The sequence below is a fragment of the Rana temporaria genome, chromosome 1 (genome assembly GCF_905171775.1).
Source record: "Rana temporaria chromosome 1, aRanTem1.1, whole genome shotgun sequence".
Taxonomy (NCBI): Eukaryota; Metazoa; Chordata; class Amphibia; order Anura; family Ranidae; genus Rana; species Rana temporaria.
In genome coordinates this window covers 234,615,221-234,632,892 of record NC_053489.1, presented here as the reverse complement: position 1 = coordinate 234,632,892, position 17,672 = coordinate 234,615,221, and the positions used below count along the sequence as shown (strand labels likewise).

Genomic DNA, 17,672 nt, shown 5'->3' with positions numbered 1-17,672 from the left:
CCAGGGACAAACAGGTTACTAACCTGTTAGAAGTTGGCCACCCTCGCATCCCTGAGTGCAGGCGCTGATCGAGGGGGCTCCATTTCTTCACCGAGTGCGGTGAGGGAAGTGTGCAGCCGGCGTTCCATAGCAGGACAGCGCGAGATGGGGATCTCAATGCGCAGCCATGCCGGGTATCGAGAACGCGCGTCGCCGAGGATGGGTGACGTCATCACGGCGACCGGGGGCGTGCACTTCCGGGGTCACAACTTCCGGTTCTGGCCGTGTACTAAGAAATGGAGCCAGGCAAAGGCTGGAGGAGCTGCGCACGCTGTAGAGACAGCACAACGCACCCTGGTGACACAAGGAATGTCGGAAGCGGACGGAAGAGGGCCTGCTCCAGCAGAGACCAGCTCCAGCCATGAAAAGGTAAGGGGAACCTAGGGTGGATCTCCCCAAACCTGAACCCACCACCCCTCCTCCCCCTCCTGGGTCCCAAAAAAGAAAGGGGGGGTAGCCAATTCCCTCAGTGTCAGAGGGTAATGCATGGGGCCCCTAGTGAGGTAATCCCACATGTAGGCACTGCGCATCTGCAAAGCACGTACAGGTTGTTGATAATTTAACTGGGGAGGTTTGTGTTTTTTATGTCATTCCAGAAAACAGACAAAAGTAAAAACACCCACAGCTCAAAAAGGAAGTGTCCACAATGTAAAGCGACACTTAGAGATTCGTGGAAAAAGGCAATTTGTAGTGACTGTATCAGTCAATTAGTACAGGAACATAATAGTGAGCACACGGAACTAGCATCATCAGTTAAAGAACTAGCCAATACCTTTGATTCCTTTAAAACCTTCTTTGAGGGATTCCAGCAGCTTCAGTCAGCTTCTCCTTCAATCACAACAGCAGTTCAAATACCTTCCAACCGTGCAGGCCCGTCAAACACTCCTACAGAGGAGGCGGACGAAGAACCTGATAACGCAGTGTCTGGTTCCCAGGAGTCAGACGAGGAGGCTCAGGAAGGAGATTCTAGAAAGCCTTCCCGGTACAAGCTCTCACTGGAGGATGTAGATCATCTCCTGGGAGCCATTTATACCACATTAGGTATATCAACGGAGAAAAAGACCCTATCCTTCCATGATCAAATGTATGAGGGATTAGGGGAACAGGAAAATAAGTATTTTCCGGTGCACGATGTATTAATCGAAGCAATTAAAAAAGAGTGGCAGGACCCTGAAAGAAAGCCATTCTTTTCTAATACCCTTAAAAGACGCTTTCCATTTTCAGAGGATCCAGCATCAATATGGAACAAAGTACCCAAACTAGATGCCGCCTTTTCACAAGTTTCAAGGCACACAGATTTGGCATTCGAAGACATGGGCATCCTATCCGAATCTATGGATAAGAGGATGGACTCATTACTTAAAAAATCATGGGACTCCACGCTGGGAAGTTTAAAGCCAGCAATGGCAGTCACAGTCGTGGCGAGAAATATGGAGTTCTGGCTAAATCAATTACAGACCCATATCGAGGAAGGAACTGCGCAAGAGCATATACTATCCTCTTTTCCCACATTACTGCAAGGTATAGCCTATATTGCAGATGCCTCAGCAGAACTAGTGCGCATGGCGGCCAGATCATCCGCACTAGCCAACTCCACAAGACGGGCCTTATGGTTAAAGACATGGCAGGGGGACTGCGCGTCTAAAACCAAACTATGTGGCATCCCATTCACAGGGGAATTGCTTTTCGGCCCAGGGTTGGAAAAGGTGCTAGATCGGACAGCGGATAAGAAAAAGGCATTTCCGCTGAAACGCAAAGCACCCTGGAATCTGCCTCAACAAAACAAGAAGAGACAGAAAAATGCAACCTGGACCCCCAGAGGTCCTCGTTACACTACTCCCAAGGTAGACAACCAAAAAAGGCCTTGGGTCCCAAAAGGGAAAGGTAGAGGAGGAGCGTTTTTTCGTCCTCCTGAACCAACCTATGACAAAAAATGACGAAGTGATCAAGGTAGGAGGAAGACTGGGGGCCTTCCTACCACAATGGGAAAAAACAACTCCCAATCACTACATTTTGAGAACGATAAAGGACGGATACTACCTAGAGTTCTCAAAACCACCCCCAAGCAGATTTTACGTAACCAAGCTTCCAAAAAAACAAAAAGAAAGCCGACGGCTTAATGAGGGCCATAGAGGATCTCAAAAGGCAGGAAGTAGTGATAGAGGTGCCAAAAGAGGAAAGGGGAACAGGGTTCTACTCCCATATGTTCGGAGTAGTGAAACCCACCGGGAAGGTCAGACCAATCTTAAACCTCAAACCCCTGAATGTGTCCATAACATACAAACGGTTCAGAATGGACTCAATTTATTCCGTCAAGGCCCTACTACCACCAAATTGTTTTCTGGCTTCCCTAGATTTAAAGGATGCTTATTTACACGTCCCAATACACCAAAACTGCCAAAAATTTCTCAGATTGGCAATAGAAACCAAAAACAAAATCAGACACCTACAGTTCCGAGCCCTGCCCTTCGGCCTTTCTTCTTCACCCAGAATATTTACGAAGATTCTGGCAGAAGCCTTGGCACCCTTACGAGTCCAAGGCATATCGATTATTGCATACTTAGACGATTTACTACTATTCGCAGAAACTCCAGAAAAATTACGGAGAAATCTCGAGATCACACAAATGTTTCTGAAAAATCTAGGTTGGTCAGTGAATTTGGAAAAATCCAATCTACAACCAACACAACAATTAATCTATCTGGGATATGTACTGGACACAGTCCAACAAAAAGTATTCCTGCCCGAAGAAAAAATAGCAAAAATACAAAAGGAGATAGGTATACTACAAACAAACTCAACATGTACCATCAGAAAACTAATGTCAACCCTGGGGCTATTAACATCTGCAATCCCAGCAGTACAATGGGCATCCTTACATTTCCGTCCACTACAGATGTTTTTACTAAAAACATGGGACCACAAGCAAGAGTCCTTGGACGTCAAGGTTCTTATACCAACCAAAGTAAAGAGAACCCTGTGGTGGTGGAGGACAAAGGAAAATGTAAACCAAGGTCGACTTTGGACATTGCCCATTTCCAAAATCCTGACCACAGATGCAAGTGGCACAGGTTGGGGAGCGCATCTAGGCTCCCAAATAACACAAGGGACATGGAAAAAAGAGGAACAGATGAGATCATCCAATTGGAAGGAATTAAAGGCAGTAGGGTCAGCACTTCAATCCTTCCAAAAAGATCTAAAGGCTCATCACCTACAAATCAGATCCGACAATGCCTCAGTAATAGCCTATATAAACAAACAGGGAGGAACAAGGAGTGGAACCCTGTGGGCACTTGCACAAGAAATCCTGACATGGGCAGAGAAGAACACACTCTCGATATCAGCAGTCCACCTAAAAGGGGACCTAAACAGAGTGGCAGACTTCCTCAGCAGGAGGCAAGTGAAGGAGGGCGACTGGGCGCTAAATCAAGAGGTGTTCAACCAGATCACACAGAAATGGGGAACACCTCAAGTAGACTTATTTGCCTCGAAAGAAAACAGAAAAGTCAAGCGATTCTATTCTCTAAAAAGAGAGGACGGGGCCCTAGGGGTGGATGCGTTGACACAGAGCTGGGCATTCAAGATGTGCTATGCCTTTCCTCCTCCAGTACTGATACCAGCAGTAATAAGGAAATTGCGCATAGAGAAGACAACCCTAATCCTCATAGCACCCCATTGGCCCAGGAGACCATGGTTCTCTATGCTAAAAGAACTAGCTATAGAACCCCCCTGGCTGCTTCCAGTACAGGAAGATCTGCTCTCCCAGGGACCAGTATACTGCCCCCAGGTCAAAAGGTGGGACTTGGCCGCCTGGTGTCTGAGGAGCAGCTACTGAAAGCTAAAGGTTTCTCAAACCACTTAATAGCAACACTGCTAAAAAGCAGAAAAGTGGAGACACGCAACATATATCAAAGAGTATGGAAGTGCTTTAATAACTGGTGCACAGAAAATACTTTCAACACTCAGAGCTCAGTAGCAGTCTTAGAGTTCCTACAAAAGGGTGTAGAGAAAGGACTAAGCATCAGTACCCTGAAAAGCCAAGTCTCAGCTCTATCAGTTTTTCAAGAAAAACGTCTGGCTACTGACCCATGGATAGTCAGATTCTTCAAATCCCTGAGCAGACAAACACCCATACGATGTACAATTTTTCCAAAATGGGACCTGTCACTAGTATTACAAACATTGACAGGAGACCCCTTTGAACCATTAAAAAATTGTAGCCTAAAGACATTGACGTTAAAAACAGTCTTTTTGGTAGCAATTACGACAGCTAAAAGGGTCAGTGAGATAGAGGCGTTATCTATCAGACCCCCCTTTTTTCAGGTTTTTGCAGACCGCATTATTTTCAGGATGGATCCGGGCTTTCTACCGAAAGTAGTCTCGAGATTCCACAGAGAACAGGAAATTGTGTTACCCTCATTTTGTCAGAATCCTACTAAGGAACAAGAGGTTAAATATCATAATTTAGACGTCAGAAGATGCGTTTTACATTATTTAGAAGTAACAAAAACACTCAGGAAGACAGATTCCTTATTTATTTTACACACTGGTGCTAGGAAAGGGCACAATGCCACTAGACGCACCATAGCCAGATGGCTAAAGGAAGTCATTGAACAGGCTTATAAGTTAGGAGGCATACAGATCCCAGAGGGCATCAGAGCGCACTCCACAAGATCAATGGCAGCCTCACAGGCAGAAAGAGCTGGAGCAACGCCGGAACAAATTTGTAAAGCGGCAACATGGTCCAGCTTCGACACCTTTGTGAGACACTACAGGGTGGATCTCTTATCAGCGAAAGATCAGACCTTTGGACGTAAGGTCTTACAAGCTGTGGTCCCGCCCTAAGGGTAAGTGCTCGGTTATCCTCTCAGGTGGCTGTCCTGAAAGACGATTAGGGGAAAAACGAAGTTACTTACCGGTAACGTTCTTTCCCGTAGTCTTTCAGGACAGCCGGGTAACCCACCCAAAAGTAAGTAAAGAATTTCCTTGCAGGAAATGTGATATAGTTAACTATTTGTATCATATATTCTTGTGTCTCCCCAGAAACTGGAGGTGCTCTTTAAAGAACTGAGGAGCCAGCAGGGGAGGAGGAAATTTATAGAAAGCTGGCGCGGTGTTTCCTACAGAGGGGAGGAGCCAAGGTCTCTCAGGTGGCTGTCCTGAAAGACTACGGGAAAGAACGTTACCGGTAAGTAACTTCGTTTTTTTTTACTATTTTGTGCCAGTTTTCCTTTAATGATAAAAAAAAAATCAGCAGATATCCATTACCATTTACCACCAAATGAAAGCCCAATTGGTCCTTTAAAAAAATTTGTGGCAATGTTGAAATGAATTGTAAATCTGTAAACTTGCTGCACATTTTGTTCTTGTACATTAGGGCCTCTAACTCAGAGACCCTCCATGCAGAAGTTATAGCCCTGCAAAGAAATGGTGTCAAAATGTAAAATGCCAGCCACGACCACCAGAAAAGGTGGTTGCTAGCCCTCACTCTCACACATCTGAAGGGGGTTTAGGAGATAAAAGGCCACCCTGGACATGATCATTTAAATAGAGCTTCAGCCCTGTATTCAATGCTAAAGCTTCTGCAGGCAAGGTTAACAGGGATATTCCCTATCCTTTCTTTGCCCTTCACGATGGGCATAACCCTGCAGGGGTCTTCAAACACACAGCTCTGCCGCTGGCAGGCCCTGGACCTGTAAAGCACCCTACGGTAAACTTCACATGTTGCACTACCAGCAGGCTAGCCCTGCTTCTTCAATTCAGTGGGATCTGAGGATGGTCCCCCAAGGCTCTGACCAGAAGCTGCGGTCAACTGATTTGGAAACTGCAGTAGAAGTCGCAATGGTTATGGTCCAGCAGGAATCTTGATCGAGGAATCAGGTTGGTAGAAGAATCATCCTCATCAAAATAAAAACTTCCATATGAAGTAGGTAACCTTATCTCAGTAAAGAGGAGGTCCACCACCTGAGGACACTAGCAAAAAATAGAGGTTGACTGGGAAGGGTTATATAGGGGATGTTCCTGTCGCCTTCTTTTTTGCTGTACCACTAAAAAATAGTCTTAAGCTCCCATATTCTGATGGAGGCAGCAATTCTGTAGGCCTGTCCATGCTTTATTTTACCTAGCTACACAGCCAAGCTCTGTGGCATGGATTTACGTAGGAGATACAATGGTGTATCTCCAGATACGCCGTCGTATCTCTGAGTCTGAGGCGTCGCATCTTGGCGCCATTTACGTGGGGTCACAATAAATTTACATAACACACGCCCACATCTTCCACATTTGAATTAGGCGGGCTTACGCCGGCCTATTTACGCTACACCGCCGCAACTTTGGTTTGTGAATACTGCACTTGCCTGTTAAAGTTGCGGAGGCGTAACGTAAATAGGATACGTTATGCCCGCACAAAGATGCGCTCTTCTACGTGAATCCGGGCCTTTGTTTTTAAATTGTTGCCAGCCAAATAGAATTTATAAGACCTACCCCTGCGTAAAATATGTTATTAGTCAAAAAGTGAATAAAAAAAAAAAAAACATGACTCGTTTCCAGTTTTAAATGAGGTCTTTACTAAACAAAGGACTGAAGAGACAAGTAACAAAAATAATTAACCGCTTAATTTACAGACGTCTGTTTAAAGTAATAAATATAAATAAATTTACAGATAATACTGCCTAATACAATATTATTACATATAAAAAACATAATGTAAAAAAAAATGCATCCTACACTAAACCTACAAATGAGGCTGAGGAACAGTTGGTAATTAAGCAATATATAGTGATTTGAACAATGATACAGAACAAGTCACAGTATAAGGCCGGGTTCACATATGTGCGGTCATTGGTTCATGCCTGGGGTCCAGTATGTGTCTGTTCATCACCCTATGCGATTCAAGTCTGAATTTTTGCCTGAATTGGCACCTGAATCTGATCCAAACACGCACAGGATCCTTTATGAATGCGGTCCACGGCCACCCCAGACCTGTGTGAACCGGCTCCACTGAGAGCTGATCACACTCGCCCGTCATGCGAATTGGATGCGGGGAAACACACATCCAATTTACATATATGTGAACCCAGCCTTATAAAGAACATTAAAGCACAACTCTAAGCAAACTGATTGATACACATCTGATTTACATATATGCATATTATTTTTAGGTATTCCTATGGGCCGAAAACCTTTTGCCACGTGTAAATTCCTGATTCTGCTTCTTGTTTCAGCTGCCTACTCACTGGTCAGAGATGATAATGCTGATCTGGGAAGGGGGGCGCCAGGAAATAGGGTTTTCACTTCCCCTTCCTGTGCCAACATCTTAGCAGTGGCACGTGATTCACAAGACTGGATGAATGGCAAATCTCGTGGCATAATTCACATATATGGTTTTCACCTGTGTATTTAGCTGTTTACCTGGAGTTCATGTTTAAACAGACATAGCTAGCCTTTATTACAGATATACTCCTTGGCTGAAATATTCAAATATGGATGCTTCATTTGCTTAATATTAAATGTAAAACTAATTTAGCTCCTGTGCTAAGTATTTATAAAAATCACCAGGTTTGTATTTCATTTTAAAAAAATACTTTTAAAAGTAGCTATGCTTGTTCTATAATGCTCTTTGCTTTTCTCACTTATTACCTGTGTAGCAAGGTAGTAAAATACGCCACAATACTGTCTGAGGACATTGTGAGGTAATTCTGATCATGACTGTAAACATGAAACCTGTGCATGGTTTGTAGTTTAAATAGCTGTTATTAATCTATGGCTCAACGCTTTGGTGTTTTACCAATGACCACGAATTATGTAAAGAAAATGTAGAAGGTAACATTTAATGATAATGCATACTGTGTGTGCATGTGTTTAACGCTCAGATTTAAAAAAAAAGCAGGAAAGATGTGCTCTTTTTGCATTTCAAGGCTTAAAGTGAAACTAAATCCACCTATCGGAATGTAACTGTTTTTTTAAACTGTTAAAACGATGAGTTTAGTTACGCTTTAAGTGGCTGTAAACCTCTGACCTGAAAATGAACAAAGCATGGCATTCTATAGTGTGTCCATTCCATCCACTTAGTTGTCAGATTAAATTGAGGCTCTGTGCTTTAGCTATGCAGTGTGTGATGTCTGTTCCCTGACCCCTGCCTTCTACTGCTGATAAATAACATTTGATCTGTGTACATGAATGGATCTGGAGAAGAGAAGACTGCAGATAAACAGGTACAACCTATTTAGGAGGATTTGTTTAATCTCTGTGTATCACTTGGGGCCAGCCACTTCACTGGGTATACAGTCCCTTGAAAAATTATCCATACTCCTTGACATTTTGCACAGTTTGTCATGTTATAACAAAAAAATATATATATTTTATTGGGATTTTATGTGATAGACCAACACAAAGTGGCACATAATTGTGAAGTGGAATGAAAATAATAAATGGTTTTCAATTTTTTTTACAAATAAATATGTGAAAAGTGTGGCGTGCATTTGTATTCGGCCCCCGGATCAATACTTTGTAGAACCACCTTTCACTGCAATTACATCTGCAAATCTTTTGGGGATGTCTCCACCAGCTTTGCACATCTAGAGAGTGACATTTTTCCCATTCTTCTTTGCAAAATAGCTCAAGCTCTGTCAGATTGGATGGAGAGCATCTGTGAACAGTCATTTTCAAGTCTTGCCACAGATTCTCAATTGGATTTAGGTCTGCACTTTGACTGGGCCATTCTAACACATGAATATGCTTTGATGTAAACCATTCCATTGTAGCTCTGGCTGTATGTTTAGGGTTGTTGTCCTGTTGGAAGGTGAACCTCCTCCCTAGTATCAAGTCTTTTGCAGAGTCTAACAGGTTTTCTTAGAAGATTTATTTATTATGTATTTGACTCCATCCAACTTCCCATCAACTCTGACCAACTTCCCTGTCCCTTCTGAAGAAAACCATCCCCCACAACATGATGCTGCCACCACCATTTTTCACAGTGGGGATGGTGTGTTCAGGGTGATGTGCAGTGTTAGTTTTCTGCCATACATAGTGTTTTGCTTTTAGACCAAAAAGTTCAATTTTGGTCTCATCTGACCAGAGCACCTTCTTCCACGTTTGTTGTGTCCCCCACATGGCTTCTTGCAAACTGCAAATTGGACTTCTTATGACTTTCTTTTAACAATGGCTTTTTTGCCACTCTTCCATAAAGGCCAAGTTTGTGGAGTCCACAACTAATAGTTGTCCTGTGGACAGATTCTCCCACCTGAGCTGTGGATCTCTGCAGCTCCTCCAGAGTTACCATGGGTCTCTTGGCTGCTTCTGATTAATACTCTCCTTGCCCAGCCTGTCAGTTTAGGCGGACATCCATGTCTTGGTAGGTTTGAAGTTGTGCCATACTCTTTCCATTTTCAGATGATGGATTGGACAGTGCTCTGTGAGAAGTTCAAAGCTTGGGATATTTGTTATAACCTAACCCTGCTTTAAACTTTTCCACAACTTTATCCCTGACCTGTCTGGTGTGTTCCTTTGCCTTTATGATGCTGTTTGTTCACTAAGGTTCTCTAACAAACCTATGAGGGCTTTACAGAACAGCTATATTTATACTGAGATTAAAATTACACACAGGTGGACTCTATTTACTCTATCTATTAATTAGATAACTTCTGAAAGCAATTGGTTCCACTCGATTTTAGTTAGGGGTATCAGAGTAAAGGGAACTGAATACAAATGCATGCCAAACTTTTCACATATTTTTTTTTTTTAACCATTTATCATTTTCCTTCCACTTCACAATTATGTGCCACTTTATGTTGGTCTATCACATAAATAAATCATTTCAAGGGGTATGAATACTTTTTCAAGGCACTGTATGTAAAGGTTTACAACCACTTACATTTTTTCTTTTTAAAGTAGAACTAAAGGCAAAAGGGTTATAAACCATGTCGGTTTTTATGGCATCTGTGTCCCACTGGGAACATTTTCTCTTTCTGTATCATAGCCAAAACAGGAAATGAGAGGAAATTCTTCCAAATGAGGGAATCCCTTGTTATCACCAGGGTGACCAGAACTATTGCCCCTATTGGAAGTTTTTCCCTTGATTGTTGTTCTGGTGATAATCCAATGGAGAGGGTGAATTTACCCAATGGGAGCACAAACAGCAAAACAAACTTCTATTACATACCCCTGAATTTGGGAATAAAAGTTTTTCTTCTCCAATTCTGGCAACTGATTTTCACTTCCTACAGACATGGACTAAGAATACATTATTACAGTGGTGCATGTCCCATAATTTGCTCCATGCGTTTCCTAGGAATTTCTGCTTGGTGGAAACAAATCAAGTTCTTTCCAGTAGAAATGACAACCTTACTTGGACAAAACACCCCTAAATAGTAAAAGTGGACAAATACACAGTAATTATTATTATTGTATCGGGTGAGATGGAGTTACAATGTATCAAATTGTACATTGTCAGACAAGAATCACAACTGCTCTGCAACGTGTTCTATTGGCTCTTTGACAGAAAACTACATTTTAAAAATCATATCATTTTGAGTGCTATTGAAGTCACATTGATCTCTATTCTATTGGCAACAAATAACCATACTGAGTTCAGTGCAGCTTGCATTTTCATACCAGAAGACTGGATATCCAGAGTCATTGGGATTTTCACAGATCACCAGAAATGTTCTATTGTAGCACACATCCCAGGAAAATAAACTGCTTCAGAAATCCTGTACTTGCTTGCCCATTTTGATTCTGAATGGCTTAATAATGGTATAGACAGATACATATAAAATGTACATTGATGGCCAGATAATAAAGGCAGCGCTTGCAACGTGCGAAGTGAATGCACATATTGGTTCCTCACATTCTGCTTCCGTGACGTTGTTTCTGGTGCCTGTGGAATCTGCAGTAGACGGATAGACCTATAGCAATGCAATGGGTTTATTACCCTGTCCCGCCACACACTGGGAAGGTGTCACATTGTCCATATTTGCATATGTGGTGTACAGGCTGGTGAGATGAAAGTCTGTGAAGGAGTGGTCACTGCTGCTAGAGACTGGTGTCAGACCAATGGTCCCCAAGTCACAGTCTGATAGCTGGATTGGGGAGTTGCTAAATGCAGCTAGTGTGTCCAGATTAAAGCTTTCATCCTTCATGTCTTCCCATATGTTACCTTGAAAAGAAAAAACAATATAAGTATTGATATATTACTAATAACAATATTAAGAGTCACTAGTGTGCACGAAAATTGGCGCTAAAAAAAACGGCGCTTTACAGCCGCCCCTGCTCCCGCCCCAGTGTGACTGTGAAAGGGGCCTAAGCACTGACTGTTAGTGTGAAACGCGTCAGTTCTTCTGTCCGTTCTGCTGTGGCATATATTTTTTATTTCATTTTTTGAATAAAAGGCAAAAACATTTTTGGAGTGCGGCTGTCCAGAACTTCTTCCTGTTTTATTGCTACCACGCCAGCACCTGGGCTTCTAAACCGGAGGAGAGGTTTTCACCTTTGTTTGACCCACCTAGAGTGGTGATATCCCTTTCCCAAACATGTTATACTTACCTGCTCTGTGCAGTGGTTTTGCACAGGGCAGCCCAGATCCTCCTCTTCTCGGTTCCTTCTTCGGCTCTCCTGGCCCCTCCCTCCTGTTGAGCACCCCCACAGCAGGCAGCTTCCTATGGGGGAACCTGAGCCGACCCACAGATCCCTGTATTCATTCAGACACAAAGCCAAGGTTTGGCCTCCGCCTCCTCTCTCTCCTCATCGGCTAACTGACTTTGACAGCAGTGGGAGCCAATGACCCCGCTGCTGTGTCTCAGCCAATCAGGAGGAAGAGTCCCGGATGGCCGAGGCACTCGTGGACATCACATAGAATGCAGTAAGATAAAAAAAAACTTCTGCCTTTACAACCACTTTAATTTTCTGACTAAAGTTTGTATTTTAAGGTGGTTGTAAACCTCAAACATTAAATATGAACAATGCACATCCCTCTATAGTATGCACTTGTCTCAATTAAGAGCACTAAGTGTAATTTCTGTCTGCTGCTTCGTTCTTCTACTATCAGCATGAATCACTTTTGACAAATTTTCCTGACACCAAGAAAAAAATGGTAAAAGAGGAGGGACCTCCAGCAGATTGACAGCCTCAGCTCTGTTCCTGTGAGCTGTGTGGAAGGGGGGGGTGTCTCTTCCCTCCAATCAGTTCTCAGAGCTTTTCTCACTGGACTCTGCAGAGTGTAATTTCAACTCTCCACCCCTCTTTTCTGAACTCTCAGGCAAGCTTTATAAATTCAGAACTTTGAATGGAGAAGGTGAGACTGCAGACAAGTACAGCTTATGTGGGAGGATTTGTTTCATCTCTGTGTATCACCTGGGTCAGTCACCTCACTGGGTATATGGAAGGGTATAAAACCATTTTAAGGGCTTGTTCACACCATCTGCAGGAAACATTGGTTTCCTATGGGCTCGTTCACACCAAAACGGAGGTGTAAAGTCCGGTGCAGAACTGTGCATGATTATGCAGCATGTCTGCAGTTTCCCTCACCGCTCCGCACTGGAATGGAGATAAAACAGACTGCATTGGTCTGCATGCCTCTCATATTACAGGAAGTGGGAGGGAATGCAGAGCAGTGCTCTGTGAGTGTACAGCCCGCCTTCTCCCCCAGTGGCTGGGATGCTGCTGCTCATGTACGTTTCTGGAAGGGCACCAGCGGGGAACAGAACTTAGGTCTGCTCAGAGGGGGACAAAGATGCTGGGCACAGATGCAGCTAACCCAATGTGAAGAGCAGAACAGAGCAGCGGACAGTGATGGTGGGGACATGGGTGGCAGACAGTAATTGTGGGGACATGGGTGGCAGACAGTGATGGTGGGGACATGGGTGGCAGACAGTAATTGTGGGGACATGGATGGCGGACAGTGATGGTGGGGACATGGGTGGCGGACAGTGATGGTAGGGACATGGGTGGTGGACAGTGATGGTAGGGACATGGCCGGCAGACAGTGATGGTGGGGACATGGCTGGCGGACAGTGATGGTGGGGACATGGCCGGCGGACAGTGATGGTGGGGACATGGCCGGCGGACAGTGATGGTGGGGACATGGCCGGCGGACAGTGATGGTGGGGACATGGCCGGCGGACAGTGAAGGTGGGGACATGGCCGGCGGACAGTGACGGTGGGGACATGGCCGGCGGACAGTGACGGTGGGGACATGGCCGGCGGACAGTGACGGTGGGGACATGGCCGGCGGACAGTGACGGTGGGGACATGGCCGGCGGACAGTGATAGTGATGGTGGGGACATGGCCGGTGGACAGTGATGGTGGGGACATGGCCGGCGGACAGTGATGGTGAGGACATGGGTGGCGGACAGTGATGGTGGGGACATGGCCGGTGGACATTGATGGTGGGGACATGGATAGCAGACAGTGATGGTGGGGACAGAATGATGACACAGGACGTGATGTCAGTCTTTGCATAACAGACGTGCATGTAAACTGGTGTGAAACCGATGTCTCTGCAAATTAAATCTACACAATTTTCATGCACGTATGATGTGAACGAGCCCTAAGTGTCTTCAGTAACAACTGTCTTTGTTGCCTCAAAGCAATTAGTAGTACTTTAGTCAGAAAATAAAGCCCTGCTAGATCACTTCAGGCTGGCCCCTTTTGCAGTAATAGCTATGTACAAGTTGCTCTCCCATTTTAGGCACTGCTGAGTTTGTAGAGGCTGATCTGCTGACAGCCTTATAGCAGAATTAAACCCTCCTATCCTTAAAGTGGAAGTAAACCCTTCTATTTTATAGTTTCAAAAAACAGTTAACATTCCCGGCATGCCGGAAATGCTAGCTGTCACATTGGTTGTGCTCTCAACCAAACTGTCAAACCATCCAATGACTGGTGTCATAATGGATCACATGTGCAGCATTATGGCAGTTGCAGATTAAACAGAGGCCAATATGGCAGCTTCCTTGGCTGAAAACAATAATAGGGTTTACAGCCAAGGAAGCTTCTTCTGTTTAAACTGCAACTGCCAAGGTGATGCACAAGTGATCAGTAAGGACATCAGCCATTTGATGGTTTGACAATTTAGTTGAGGACACAAGCAAATGTGACAGTTAACAATCCCAGCATTCCAGGAATGTAACTGTTTTTTAAAACCGTTAAATCAATGGTTTTAGTTCCGTTTTATGATTTACTGCTGTTTGGGGGCTCTGACATTCAGCAAAATGGCAGCCCCCAGCAAGAAATTGTTATGAGTAAAATTGCGCTTTAAATAATCCTTGAAAACAGACAGCTGGAAATGAATGCTTAAAGCTGGGCTGCACGATTCTGGTCAAAATGAGAGTCGCGATTCTTTTGCTTAGACTAAAGATCACGATTCTCTCACGATTCTCAATATTGATTGCCATAACCCCCCCCAAATAAATAAACCTGTGATTTATTTGAAAACACGAATATATAAAAAACAGACCAGTGATATGTCTATAATGTTAAAGACCATATAACTCCTTTGAAAAAAGCAGAATCAAACTTTGATTCTGCTTTTTTCATATGAGTTATATGGTCTTTCACAATATAGACATACAGTATCACTGGTCTGTTTTTTATACATCAGAAGCAGTACCGCCGGCAACCACTGGGTGGCGCATGGATACACACTAGAGTTGTATTGAACTGTGAGAGAAGCCCAGGCTGCTGACGTCTGTTCCGAAATCGGCTGCATTTGCGTTCCACGCTGGTTACGTGGAATGGCGGTGACACATAAGAATCGCGGGTCATCCCGCGGGGAGATCGCAGGCGGGGAGAATCGAGATCGCGATTCTCCCCGCGATTAATCGTGCAGCTCTACTTAAAGCTGTACTAAATTTGTAAATTTTACCGTTTCAAAAAACAGTTACATTCGAGGCATGTCGGGATTGCCAACTCTGACATTTGTTTGTGCTTGCAACCAAACTATCAAACTGTTGGTGTCATAACTGATCACATGTGCATCACTATGGCAGTTGCAAACAGAGTCTAAGATGGCAGCATTTTTTGCTGAAAAGGATAGGAGGGTTTAGTTCCAGTGGCGTATCTAGGGTATGGCAGCCATGGCAAGTGCCATGGGCGCCATATGACGGGGGCGCCGATGAGTGGCTGGGCAGCAAGGCACTTACCAGGGTCTGAGGGTCTCTTCTTCGCTCCTCCCGAGCATAGGCAGGACCTCCTTTTCAGAACCTTTGCTAATGGACAATGGCAGCACTATCCCTGCTGCGTTCAGCCACAGCCCTTCTCTGTTCACGCAGGCTCTCCCATTCCATCTGGTCGGATTGGCAGTGCACAAAGAAGGAGGAACATCAGTTTCTCCCTCTCCTCTGTGAAAACTGAGGCCTTAAGTGATGCAGATTACATCACTTCCAGTATTGGTTCTGCATTTACCTGGTCTTGGAGTGCAGAGGAGGGATCAGGGGTTTAATAAACCCCAGATTTCTCCATAAAGAGGATATGTCACTACCAAAAGTATCGCAAGGGATGATAAATATCACTAGTTTTGCTAGCTGTTTTTTTTGTTAAGGTTATCTGAAAAATGAGTTTCAAATGTTTCGATAGGGGCGCAGTTTCAGTGCTTGCCATAGGCGATATTTTCACTAGATACGCCTCTGTTTAGTTCCACCCACAAAATTTAGATTAGTGCACCCAGCACAAAGCTCTGTGCACAGGGGATGTTAAAAGGACACAGGGCAAAGTGGCAGTGGCTGTGACAGGTATTCCCCTCCCACCCATTAATACACACCTTTTCAGCAATACACTCGTCATTGATTCCTCTTTGACAGTAGGCACCAAAATACCCAGATTCAGCTGGTGCTGCAACTTAAACGCAGGTTGACGTCCCCCACTTCATCAAGTGATAGGTCTAGCGATTGCCCAAGAAACATGAGCAATGTCACACTGGAGAACGTCGCACACTCCCCTACATCAGGAAGCAGTGATGGTGTCTCTTTAATCTATGTTCCCACTTTGACGGCTAGCAGCCAACACTGTGCACAGCTGCTGGCAGTAAGAGGCCGACAGTGACATGTCACATTAAAGAGGGGGTGTTATGCTGTCGGAAATGACATCTTACATTAAAGTGAGAAGCGGGGGGTGCTGACTTCTTACCTCTTCTCCCATGCAGCCAGCGAGTTGAGAAGCGGGGTGAGGGGCCGAAAATGACTTCTCACCAGGCGGGGCCTCTAGTAATTTTGGAGGCCCTCCACAACTTTGCGGGGCCCTAAGCGGCTTGCAAAGTGAGCCTACGGGGCGGATCGGCCCTGCCAGTAATGCACATTATAAAAAAAAAATTAACGCATAAAGTGCATATTCACCTTTACAGAAAATCTGTAAGGTGACTTTACACTGGACCCCATCCTGCTGCTGCCTGGTACTTGGACGCTGTTTCACTGGTCTGGGGATTTGAAATTCTCCTGGCTTTCTCTCCTCGCATCGCTGACAGGACGTGCTAGACGGATTCTGATAGGTCAGTGCAGTCCAAGTGACAGTGCTGACCAATTAGAATGCCCTTTGTCCGTACACGCTGAGATGTATGGATAGGAGATGAAGCCGTGGGGATTTAAATTACCAGACCGGCGAAGCAGTGTCACGGTGCCTGACAGTGGGGGATCATGGGACTCTGGTACAGCGGGACTGTGGGGTATAGGGTCCAGTGTAAGGTCACCTTACAGATTTTCTGTAAAGGTGAACTCACACTTTAAAGCATATTAGTCTGTGGAGTGACTAGGTTTCCCCCTTCACAATAGCAGTATAAACTATCAGAGATTAGAGCAGACTATTATGGCGCATCTATGGTCAAAACGTAAAATCACATATTTATTTCCAATTATTTCTAGCCTCCTCCTATAAATCTGTGAATTTACATTGTGAAAATCCCCACACATTTACTACCATGAATTCTGTGACACTTACCGTATTCATTATACCCTATTAGTTGGCATGGCGGTATCACAAAATTCAAAGAGCCTGCCTTCTGAACTACAGTGGCGCTAAGAGGAGGTGGAATTGCTTATATTGGATTGTCAAAAATAAATATTGTTTATAATGCTGTTGCAATACTGATGTTCTAAAACTGAAGTGTATGCTGTAAATATAGATTTCCTTTAAACATTATTAAAGTTATTGGTAATATCATCTCTCTATCTTTACAATCTTATCCTACCTTGTAAAGCAAAATCCATGATGCTGGGATCAAGTGAGTCCACCTCTGTGTTCACGTCTGAGGTAAAGCCGAGGAAGTCAGATGAACCTCTGCCTATTATGTGCTGGTGCAGTGGGCTCTGTGTCATCTGTGGTAGCATGTGGAGTGGAGGACTTTGGGCTGGAGCAGGAGAACTTGATGCTATTCTTGCCTGAGTCTGAATTTGATGATGTAAAGGTATGGACTGTAAGGATAATGTCATGACTGACTGTGGCTGTAGCTGAGTAATAGGCACTCTTCCATGAATGCTCCCAACATTTGTCATTGTTGACGTTTCTGAGGCTGTCAGCTTAGATGGAGCTTTGCAGTTTTCAGGTCTGTCCATAATCAGTTTATCCAGTTCATCTACAAATAAGGGAAAACTATGTTGTCAGGGTATGTAGGCAATCTTGAAAACAAACTAATTTGTACTTTTTAGTAGTC

At 44.3% G+C, this 17,672-nt stretch overlaps 1 protein-coding gene across 1 annotated transcript in view; it reads right to left on the bottom strand.

Moving 5' to 3' along the window:
* Positions 1-9,868: 9,868 nt before the first annotated feature.
* Positions 9,869-17,672, bottom strand: part of FOXN4 (forkhead box N4) — a 37,035-nt gene continuing 29,231 nt past the window's right edge. The window contains exons 9-10 of the mRNA XM_040351852.1: positions 17,211-17,594; positions 9,869-11,194 (exon numbers count right to left, since the gene is read on the bottom strand). Of these exons, the coding sequence (XP_040207786.1) occupies positions 10,944-11,194; positions 17,211-17,594 (635 nt within the window). The 3' untranslated portion in view covers positions 9,869-10,943. The remainder of the gene's footprint in view (positions 11,195-17,210; positions 17,595-17,672) is intronic.